At 36.8% G+C, this 12,559-nt stretch overlaps 1 protein-coding gene across 2 annotated transcripts in view; it reads right to left on the reverse strand.

Moving 5' to 3' along the window:
* DPYD (dihydropyrimidine dehydrogenase) overlaps positions 1 to 12,559 on the reverse strand; it is a 314,271-nt gene that overhangs the window by 59,931 nt on the left and 241,781 nt on the right. For both annotated transcript variants that reach the window (XR_011904470.1, XM_072342915.1), the window contains exon 19: positions 2,702 to 2,844. Coding sequence is in view for 1 of the 2 variants with exons in the window: in XM_072342915.1 (XP_072199016.1) it covers positions 2,702 to 2,844 (143 nt within the window). In the remaining variant the exon portion in view is untranslated. The remainder of the gene's footprint in view (positions 1 to 2,701; positions 2,845 to 12,559) is intronic.

The raw sequence follows: 12,559 nt of genomic DNA on the forward strand, positions 1-12,559 counted from the left end.
TGGCAATTAAATCAACTCGCACAAAACCTTTGTCTTTTCCCTGCTTCTGAACATCATCCTCTCATGGCAGAGAAGACACTGGACTCTTGTCCAGGCAAAACAAAGACAAACACCATCATCCTGGACTCTCTAGCTGTCCTCTGAAGATGGATCACTGCAGTCTGTGCTGCTTAATTTTATCAGACTGGATGTGTTTAAAACTGACGATTTGCACCCCATTAAAACACTGCTAACAAGGGCACATTCACACACTGTTCTTTGAAACAAGGTGGTAGTAGCAGGGCCAGTGGGCAGGTTCAGGTTTTTAGGTGGAAACAGGTGAGGAGATTGCTCTCATTTGGTACAGCTGAGTGCAGAATGCATGCCCACACTGCCAAAGCCCTGGCCGTTTGTTTTCCACCTCTGGACCAGTCTATCACTTTTGCTGAGAATGCAAAAGTGATCTGTCAAAGCAACAGGAGTTTTCACTGTTCAAGACAATAGAACTGAGGCATTTGGTACCAAGGACATTTAGGAGAGAAATTGGGATTTGAGGAGAAGTATATTAGCCAGCTATTTGTATGACCTTGTCAGAGATAACTTGTTCCAAAGATAACTTGCGAAGATGAGGTTGCCTTCTTCTACTTATCACAAAGCATCTTGCCTGAGCAGCAAATGGATATCTCAGTCTAGGCCCAGACAAGTGCATTCCTTGTATAAATGTCTATACAAATTACCTGTTCCCCTCACTTTTCCATTTGCCTTTCCTTAGAGGAAAGAAATTTATGGCATAATCACAATCTTGCATGACGCTTTCTAAAGACTTATTTTTAAATTAATGTAATTGAACTAGTTCAGACCCTTACATACACAGCACTTTTAGAATCAATTTATCTCAGATAAGTTTAAACGACTCCCTTACTACAAAGAAACAAAAATAAGCTACTCAGACTGAGGATGGGTTTGATCTAGAGGAGTTTTAAATCAGTTCTAGAGCTGATTAGACTGGTGAGAGTTTTTTTCATCATCTCTGGGAAAGGCTGGTTGGAAAGAGAAACTTCTCTGAAGCACAGAATACCAGGATAGATTAATCTCTGGAAGCTAGTTCTGGACAATTTAACCATTAGTTCAAAGAAAATAAATGTATCTAAAGGGAGGCTACAGGAAAGAATGGGACACACTCTTCAGCAGGGTCTGCAGTGATAGAACAAAAGGATAAGGCTTCAAGCTCAGGGAGGACAGATTTAGATTAGATAAAAGGAAAAGATCTTTTACAATGGGGGTGGTGAGGTAGAACAGAAAATCTTTCTACTTGGTGTAGTTGAGATATGCAACACTGTAACTGACAAAGTCATCAAAACTGGAGCTCTATTAGCAACAACAAATGAAATAGGTATCACTAAAATCACTCCCTTGCCAATCTTACTCTTCTGTTGACAAATTCTGCTCTGCAATTTGTACCATTACTTAGTACATATATTTTTAGAAGGTCTCAGAACATTGAGTAAAAATGGTAGTTCATGGAAAAAGAAGTTTGAAGCATTCTGAAGCAAAAGATAGGAAATAGTACTAACAAAGCTAAAAAATAATTTAAAAAAAAAAATGTGACAAATCTATAGATTAGCAGTTGTCTTCCACTTTGTCTCCCCACAACACTAACTTTAGGCACATTAAAAAAATAAACAAACCAAAATATCAAGTTAGCCTAGAATTTTTAATTAATTTTAAACGATACAGCGACCGCATGACTATTGTCAGTAGTCACCATAGCTGTGCATAAAGAATGGTCACACAATCTAATTTTTAATATTGAAGTGGATTGTGAGAATGAAATCACTCCAGTCATCCCATTCAGTGACACAAAGCCAATAACCACAGCTGCAGTTGTCTTTGGTGGGAACTCCACATGGAAGGAGACAAGTGCCTACCAGAATATAGTGCTGTATAATGGAACTATATAACTTAACTACCATGCGCCCCTTATTGATGTGTCTATGCTGCAATGATACCTTGACATACCTATTAGAGCGGGTAAGGGGCTGATTTCCAGCCTATTTTCTGGTATCCACATTCACAAGAAAGATTCCCTTTCATGACACAGACTACCTAACCAAGCCAGCTTGTTCAGGGCTTCACAACAACCCATCCAGCAATGTAAACAGCTTCAACCACTGTCTGCAATTGAAGACCCTACTCAATATAATGGCCTGCAATGACATCAACATAAACAGGAGGTGCAGCTCTGCACCTTCTTTTACAATAAGCATGCTTAAGAGGCATAGACTCCCAGATTAAGAAAAGTTACTTTAGATGGATTCCCAGTGGGATTCAAGTAACATTTTTTGACATACTTCTCTCCTCGAGAAGGTGCTTAGCAGAAGACAAAAAACAAGTATAAAGAATGATTGAACAGCTCAAGCTTAACACTGTGTAGGCCTTGCTTGTATGAAAAAGGAGAAACGTTTAAAATTTAAATTCTACAGATCATAGAAAAAAAGCAATAACATACTCATGGACAGCCTCTTCCCAAACTGGTATTGTAACATCCAAAGTCTTAATGTGGAAATTCCTATTTAAAATGAATCTCTTTTAGTAAGAAGCACTTCTAAAACTTGAAAAATGCTTTCAATTGTTGAAAAAGACCACTATGATAATATTTGAAAGGAAGATACATTATAGCTGTAATTAAAGTGACTTTAATGTTTTAAAGAAATAAAAATACCTGTAAAACTGAAGCACCACTGTGCAGAAACTGGAGCCCACTTTCAGCAGAGTCAATGCCTCCAGTTGCTAAGATGGGAAATCCTGGAAGAGCACGGGCTATAGCAGACACTGCACGGAGTGCAATGGGCCTAATAGCATTTCCTACAAAAAAAAAGGAACATTTTGTTAGTAACATCAGAACACCCCCAGTGTAATTTACACATCCCTCATGGTAGAAAAACCAGGAAATAACATTTAATTATGAGAAGTAGAGGTTAAAATAATTATAAAATGATATGAACTGGGTTTCAAGTGGTATCAATGCTTGCAAAGTATTATGAACGTGGGTGAAATAAACCAAATTGCAAAAAGATTTGGAAAACATTGCAAAGCTGTACAGCATTTTAGCTGTTGCTCAAGCTTAGCAATATCTAAGACAGAAAGCAATATTTTACTATACACTATAGACAAGATAGATCTTTGCTACTACATAAAGAATCAGGTTGGCTTTTTTGAACATGTATGTTGCGCAAGTAAGAGGAAGCATCCTGCTTATTTATGCCTGACTAAAAATTGTTTAAAAGCACCATTTCACTGCACTTGACACTTCATCTGTCATTTAATATATTTTCCCTTTGAATGTTTGTAGATTCGGGTAATCCTTTAAGTAAGATCCCTTTAACTATTAACATGACAGTCAGAAGCTCAAAAGAGTAAATTCATTTATGGTTGAATCTCCAAGGCCACAGCTTACATTTTTCAAATGTTATACAGAGGCTGAGTCAGACAACTCCCTGCAATCTAGAGGGATTATGATTAAAGCCACGATATATCTGCTTTGGCTACAGCCTATTGATGGTATGCAACTATTTTAAATACTCATATAGATGCTGCTTGTTAATTGATGTGATGATGTAGGCAATTGGTACATTTAGCAAGTTATTTTTAGGCTATTTGGGATTTCTCTGGAAAATTCCTGCGTTCTTAAAAATTCTACGTAATATATAGAGAATTTTTAGGATTATTTTATGTTGCCATTGAAAAACAACACTGTAGTTTAAGGGAGGGATACATTATTCCCAGAGGAACTGCCTCGCTGTCAACCTACACAAGGAAATGGAAATATACTGTGTCAGGTAAATTGGGGAAATGCTATGATGTAAAATACTTCTGAACACTTTTCATGGGTATTGTTATAACCTTTAAAGATTTAACCTTCTAGAAGGGCAAATAACCAAAGGGTAAGAAAGAAAGAAAACTAATGCAATGAACAAAGCAAGTAGAAGAAGTAACCAAAATTAAGTAGTGCAGGGAAAGAATAAATATAAGATAATGTTTCACAACTCTGCTTAAATGTCTAACAAATGTTCCTGTTGTTTTTTTTTGTTTTTTTTTTTTTTTCAGACAAAACTTCCTTCTTTTACCCAGCTGTGTTGACATCATTTCTCTACCTTTTCTGAAGCAGAAGCCCCACAGTTTGTCAGCTGGGTTTAGTAAAAGAGACAACTTGTCAGCGCACTTTTCCATGGCAAAATATGGAAATTTGGTTTGTCTTAACTATTAAAAATACTCTGTCTTCTGTTCACATTGCCTTTTACAACATACCACTGCCCCTCACTGCAACTCTAACAGACAACACTGAATTAGCAGGTTATCCTAGCCCATCAGTATTATGAACATTCACATTCAAAAGCTCAGCTAAGCAGTCTCTATCAACACCTGAACTGGATTCAACAACAGATTGCCTTCTTGAACAATGGTATCTTCTTCTTTCTTAGGACAGACACTTCTCAATTACTGACCTGCTATCAGGACTCACGAGATTTACTCCAGTGCCCATGTCAGTGATCAGGACTACATATATTCTTTACATAGATAGTTCCTGCTGTTTTAACAGAGGCTACACAGGGATGTGACGTTTTCAGCTTAAAAACTGCAATCTTTTTTCAATGGGGAGCCTATCCCAACATGAAATATCATTAAGTTTTGGGTGGTTACTAAAGTCTAGTTAATAAAAATTACAGATCTCTCTCACACACACGCACAAAGAGACAAAAAAACTCTATAAGGAGTCGAAGTATATTACAAATAGGATGACAGAATGGAGCTGGAGCTAAACAGGAACTGTGTTCTTGATGATAATGACTATTTGTCATCATTTGAGCTAGATCAATTGTAATGAGTTTGCAAGGAACAGAATGATTCTCTGAAGAAGGATGAATGCTAGTACCCAAACAGCAAATATTACAACAGAATTGATGGACCAGTCCTAAAGAAAATCTGAGACAAAAAAAAAAAAAAAAAAAAAAAAAAAAAAAAAAAAAAAAAAAGTAAACTGGGTGTTCTGATGGATTTACTTGTAAAGTCTTTCAGAGGCCATACATGCTAAGACATATACTACACAGCCTGTAGCATTAAAATAATATCAATGAAAAACACCAGTTTGTGAAACTTTCCTATGTTTGAAATTGAGGCTACAGGTAAGTATCAGACTTGCTATATTGCTTTCAGGCATTGACACAGCTACTCCAGAATCTCACTGTGATGTGGTAGTTATTTTTCACAAAGGTGAAAAAATGCAGAAATTATTAACTTGAAAATTATGTGTCTACAGGGAAATTTCCTCCCAATCTGCATGAGTTTAAAACTGACATATGGATTGAGGCATGAAGATTTATATTCTATCAACTGCAATGTAACTCTAAGAGTTTGCATTCTATCAGTTTTTAAGTCTTTCAGATCTGTGACCTAAATGATATCCCATAGGAAAGAGTTCCCAAGAAAACATTTACAGGATATAATTGTTCCTTTCTTCAGTCTGATTAAATTACCCACCTTTTTACCTAGATGAAGATCTCTGTACCATGGTCAGTGAAGAAAAAGGAACAAATGACAGTTTATTTAAATCTTCAGCACAATAGATAATCAAAAAAGCCTTCAGTCAGCGTAAAGAAATCAAGTACATGATTTGACAAAGCCTAGTAGACATGGCAAAGAAGCTTAGAATTTCTTAAGCAATACATAATTCTTAGAACTAGCTGCACTTGATATCCAAAACATAAGTTATTACTTACATTTGGTGATTAGTAAGTTAGTGAGAAATTGGTAGAATCACAAAAGTATTCCATTCACCTCTAATTCAACTAAATTAATTTTAAAACATTTCAGGAGTGCTTCTGACGAGCTCAAATAAGTGGCTCTACTGACAATCAAAGGGTTGACTGAGATGTCAGCATTCGTCTCAGCATTTTTTTCTTTAGCATTTGAGTATACAGAATACAAAAAAAGTACAAGAGAACACACAACCATCACAACCATTCTCCTAGACATTCCTTGATCAACAGTTCAGTAGTCTCCCTTCTATAATAAAAAACACTGTTCTGGATGTGGTTTACTTGCAATAGCAGACTGAAACTGAAAGCAAGCAAAATGGTGAGAAAACCTTCAGATTACAGAGAGAATAAAAAAAGTGTAGCAAGGCCAAGCCATCAAAAAAGAAACAAACAGAAATAAAGTGGGTAGTGACTTTGACCTAGAGTTTCCATTTTCCTGCATTTTCATGTGACTATCATAGCAAGGTAATACATTTCATTATAGAGATTAGTGGAGAAGGAGTTTTTAAAAGTGAAATAAAGGAGATTTAATGACAAATTTTATAGGAGTTGTAAGTAGTGGTGGGAATTTACAGAAAGTTATCTGATAAATCCAGTGGTATTTAAGAAGCTAAGATCCAAATATGTTTATCATTTGCTTTGCTATAAAGTAGTGAGATTTAATAAACAAAGACAATTTATCCAAACCTAAAATAAGGGATGAGAAAAAAGAAGACAACATTATGTGGTGGAGATGCTATGCCATTGTATGTTGAACACTACTCTTTCAAGTCTCTCATCTGGAACAAATACTGTTACATAAAGACTTAAGCAATGAGAAACTGCATAATGAAAATGTCCATGATCCATTTTCTTGCTGTAAAACAAAGTAGGCTTTTGTTTGTTCCTTTTTGTTTATCTTTTTTTGTTTGTTTGAATAAAAGACCAGATTTGTCATGACTATCAGGGACTGACATAGAGGAAAGTCAAGAGGCAAAACATATTGCAAAGTAGAAGCAGAACATACACCAGTCAAACACCTTGCCCAGTTCAGGACAGGTAGGCAGTGCTGCCTTTGTCCTAAGGACAGCAGGCTGGTGGCAAACTGATGAGAGGTATTCAACCTGCTTCTTTGTTTGATCATTTAATTTTCCTTGGGAAGTAAAAAGCACTTTACCAACACCAGAAGACATGTTTTAGTAAGACTTTACAATTCCTTAGAGTCTCTGTAGGACTCAGTTCTGCCAAGTACAAAAATCATTCACTTGACTGAGGCTTGAGAGCCAAACTTAATACCTTCTTCAGTGAGAAACCTAGTGTTAGCTTCAAGCAACACCATAGTTTTGGAAGTTCTGAGACAATTTAGAACTTCTTGACCCCAGTGATTCACCCATGGGGAAAGAAAAAACATTCTCAGTAATCTTCAGCACTGGGCTACATTGTCACTTGCAGAATTCTGCACCAATTTGGAGTCTAAAGTCTTTAGGATAACTGCAACAGCTCTAAATAGTTTAGGTAAAAGTGTTCCACAACCAACAGAATTGAGGTGAGTCAGTTCAGACTAATAACATCTGAATCTTGAAACAGTCTGAATGGTCTTTATCAAACTCTGCATCTACGAGATGGACTGATTTACAGGAAAAGGACACTCTCACAACTTTGGCATGCTTTGGTGAGAGCAAATATTATTATCTATGGTTACCAAATGGAATAAAAATTAATTTGGGTCATAATTCTCCCCATTCTGTACACTGCAAAGTGAAAATTGTTTTTAATTTGCATTACAATATGCCAATGTTCTGTTTTACAGATTTAATATCAAATTTAAACCATAAACTGCAAATAATACAAAGAAAAATAAGCTGATACAAAAAGCAACATTATTTGTGTTTAATAAATTATCATTAAACTCTGTGCTACCAAAGAAAAACCCAACATAAAACAACAAACAAACAAACAACCCCCCCTGAATAATCTAAGCAACATCACTCTCTTTGTTTCTCTAAATGCATTTTCAGAAGACAGCTGATGTTATTATCTCTGTGACAGATAAAATTAATAGAGCTAAGGACAACAGAAGCCAATAACTTCAAATACTAGATTTGGGTGAAAAAGCTTTACACAGGGGAATTCATCTGGGAAAGTTCAGGCACTGTAAATGATCGGTTCAGTCCTGTAGAAAGCAACTAGATAAGGAAGTATGAGGGTTAGGAAACAATCACAGAAAACATAACTCTTTTGAAGAAATTTTGTGCCAAATATGTGGGTTGCCTCAAACTGGTGATCAAACTACCATCTATATATTTATTACCTGAACCTGTACACACTCCAGGGAAACGGATATAAGGATATAAAAAAATTCATTTGCATGACATTTCTTCTGATTGCAATTATTCTGTATGTTCTTTCTCTCTCCCACCTGTAGGTGGCCACCATAAGCTACACTTATCAAATAACTCATTAGCAGGGTTTTCAATACTGTCATATCCAGATAATTAGCAATTTATTTAAATAACCAATTTCTGTGGAAATAATTGCCATGGAATGCCCTGAACCTACTTTTTATAAACTATAATAAAAGTGTTAAGATAATCCCTGACATTTGCAAATGCCATTAGTTCACCTTTCCTTTTGATAGTGCTGTGGCATTATGTTTAAACAATTACCCGATAAGGCAGCAGTTTAATGAAACAGCATAGCAGGCATATTCTTCAAAACGGCCAGTGAATGCATTTATGTAGGTTGCTCTGAAAATAGTGCCTCCTATTTATTTCCATGGAATTTACAAAAGATGTAAAGGGAACAGTTACGCTAAGCAAATTCTCAGCTACAAAACACTCCTTCTCAATATAGTCATCACTGTAAGCTATGCATTTTTACCAGTGATGAACAAGAGTCTGCATGCTGCACTCATAAAAGTCCACATGGCCATTCAGAACATGGTTTGTCTTTCACTGCTGAAACTCACCACCTCACAATGCCCACATCCACTGTTTGTTCTCTGTAAACATTTAGCAAGCATCCATGTATTCATTGGGTGCCAATGGTATATATATATATATATATTACACACCTTTGTTGCATACACACCTCCACATTGGGCATCATTTTGTCAGACTGTCCTTCTGCTACTGTCTGTCATATAACATCAAAATATAATGGAATACTGGTAGGAAGGTTCAGCCTCTACTGCCATACCTCCATCATCTGCCTCTGATGTCATAGGCCAATATCATAAAACAGAAGGCATTGCATCTGGTGCAGCCTTCTTTATTGCAGAAGACAATCCAATGAATGAATAGACATTTAGAAGGAAAGATGATCCACAATGAGGTCCCAAAACAGGGCACTCAATATTCAGTGCACTAAAAAGTACAGGATGTGCGCAAACAGCAAACTTATGATGAACCCTGACAAAGTTTTGATGGTACATAGCCCAGTATTTATGACTCAGCTTACTACCGGGAGAAGAGTCATTTCACTGATCTTTATGTCTTTCACAGGCTATTCAGTCCATTGTTACTTACACATTGTCACTTGCCAACATCAGTAATAATAAAGCACAATTTATTCTGGCTCTGGATATTAACCATCAGAGATTTTAGTCATTTAACAAAAAGATCATTTGAGATGTTAGTGATTTTATGGCACAACAGTAAGCCCCATCTTCAAATTAACAGCTGCCTAAGATTTCATTTTATTGATAATTTTTGAAGGGTGGTACACCTACACCTCCAAATCAACAACAAAGGTTCTGGTGACCATAATAAAGTCAGGATTTCACCATTTTTTATGTCACTGTCAACTCTGACTCCAGCAACCATGCTGACTGACTGCACACTATTAGTTCTTGTTAGCATATCATGACTGTATATAATATTTATGCACTGGGATGGTGCATATTTTCTCTGATAATTATTTCCCCCCTTTCTTTTATTTTCCCTTTTGAATTTTCTTTAAATTATTATTTTTAATATTTTTTAAAATAATTTCAATATTTCAATGCTTATTTGCTTCTATTTGGAATAGATGCTCATTGATTCTATTTGGAATACCCTAATAATAGTAATAATAAAAGTACTGCTGATGACTGAGGTGTAACTCCCAACATAACACAGTGAAAAAGATGTGAATCAGACCAGCATCAAAAGGGGTTGGACTATCTAAGGAATACTGTCAAGACCATTGCAACCATTACAGTAGCACAAAGAAGTTCCTGATAAATTCTGCTGAAAGACATGCTTCCCTGCAGCACACAGTGAGATTTCCAGCCCAGCTCTCCCAGTGCAGAGGCAATTGTGTTTAACTCAAAGTCTAGTGGAAGTGTTTGTGGCTGTTTACCCAGAAGCTTAGAGATTTGTTCAAAGGCACCGTTGTCCCTGTCTGCCTCAGAAGCAGCACTGCCTTTGTTTGAGTCGGCTTTAACCTCCTCAACAAACAACTACAGTGGTCAACATGACCCTGGTGCCAGGAAGCAGGACGTGTGTGTGTCCAAACGCCTGCATGGGTACTTCAGTGCGTACAGAACTCAGGTCATACAAAGGCAATGTAGTGTTTCTGAGTAAGGACATGCTGGCAGAGTGGCAACTGACTGCTGAGCTGGATGTTGAGGCTTATTTTAAAAATAAAGGCATTACAGAAAAAGGCAGTATGACCTTTGCAGCTTATTTACAAAACCTGAAGCATACCTTGTACTGTTCAATACCATTGGTCCAGAAAGCTCCTTACAGCAAAGGAAGCAGAATGTATGAAAGTATAGCAAACTAAAGAAACTAAGAATGCAGAAAGCTTAAATGAGTATTTCCTTACCTCTTCACATAACCCAATATCATGCTTATCTCCTCACGAGTTTATATATGTTATTTCATCCAGTTGGTACTACCCAGTAACAAGTAATTATATGTGTGGATGCATTTGTATCTATTTATATGCTCAATATACACATAAAATATAGAAAAAAACCACATTGGATGGCACAAACAAAAGTTTTGTTAAACAAGTTACTTCAGTTTAGTTGAAAACACTATTTGCAGGTGTAATAGCATGTGTCTATGTACACATCTGCCTTATTATTATTACATGTCTATATAATCTATGTGAATATATATATACATGCACACTCAGTAGATATATTTCCATATTCACATATACATAAAACAGTGGATGACACGTCCCCTGATAAAACCTGTTATTTCAACACTTCAAGTGAAAAGTGTTAAAATAAATGGCTCATCACATACAATGTGTTAAAATAAATGTTTATTTCAGCACTGTGTGTATCATAGCCATTTATTTCAACACCTCCCGTTTCTCAAGACTCACGCAACTGAAAGTAGGAGAGCTGATAGTTATAGCTACAGTAGTTGAAGCACACAGCCTTAGTCACCTACTTGCCATAGGATGAGTAGGAAGTTATCTGACACTTTTTTTCTGCTGATAAAAAAGCGAAACTACCTACCTTGACTGTTCATGGGGATCTGCATGTGTCTGCAAGCAGGTGGGGTACATCATCATTTAGAAAGAAAAACAGCCACACCAGAGTCTGCTGAGATATGCAGAAAGCAAGCTGCTGCTGTCAGGGTAGTGTTTGGAAAGGAAGGGAAACGTGGTGCCTTTTGGCAATTTCACTTTGCAGCTTTTGAGCTTGACACAAAGTGACCTGGACAGATAAAGAGTCAGGCGAACAAGAACAAAAGCCAGAGCAGTTCGTAATGAATGCTGATGGTGATATGATTTTTGGTGATCAAATCATAAGGAAGGAGAAAACAGCTGACAATGGTTTCTTGGAAGGATTCTCCAGGTCTCAAGATTTACCTTATTCATTTTAATACACAGTCTGTAAGATCTGGGGCAAATGCTTTCCAACTTTAGCTAGTTTATAAAGTACCAATGTATTCATTGCGAACTTCATGTTAGTGTGTTAAAATGAGATCAGCATGTCAACTTGTTCCTACAAGCTGAGCTTGGACACTACATTTGTGTTGTTATAAAGTGACTTTCTTTCTCTGCCTTATTCTGGGGAGAAAAGCAAAAGAAACTCACATTCCCTAGCAGCTTCCACTGGAGCACACTATGCTTTTATAGATCAGTTTCAGCAGAGACAAATCTGGAGTGAGGGTGGAAAAATTTTAATTCTTGAGCAACACGCACAAATGCTCCACAAACTACCAGTCCCCTTAGCACGTTATTTACAGTTAACTTGCTGCAATGTTTTCTTACAGCTTTCCTCCTTTGAATTACACAAAAAGCATGATTAGAGATTGCCTCGGCCCAAGCAAGACAGTGTGGCCTTTAGAAGATAAACACTCGGTGTGGGGGTTGGGTTCTCACTTTTTTCTGTTGTACATTTCTTTCACTGAAATTGCAGATCTGTGCAGAGCACAAACTAACAGAAAGTTAGTGAAGACTTTGCAACCAGCACACCCTGTCAGAAGACTGCTTTGCATCCAAGCAACGAACGAATGAGACCACAGTTCCATCAACTCACAATTAAAGCGACTGCCTCAAGTCAAGCTACCCCGCAGTGCTAGTTGCTTATATTCAGACAACTCTCTTCCTGTAAAGTTATGTTTCTCCAGTGTCATATTTGGCAGATAAAGCACTATAATCATTCAATAGCAGAACAGTGTACAATGCAGTGGAAGCACTGTAGAATTAAATAAGTAAATAAATGTTTGTTTTTTTTTTTTTTACTCTTTCACTTCCTTCAGATGTGATGCATTCCAGAAAAAGGAGGTATCATCACTTCTTTGAAGGCACTGTAGGTTATGAGATTGGTCCTCAGA

The sequence above is a fragment of the Excalfactoria chinensis genome, chromosome 8 (assembly GCF_039878825.1).
Source record: "Excalfactoria chinensis isolate bCotChi1 chromosome 8, bCotChi1.hap2, whole genome shotgun sequence".
NCBI lineage: Eukaryota > Metazoa > Chordata > Aves > Galliformes > Phasianidae > Excalfactoria > Excalfactoria chinensis.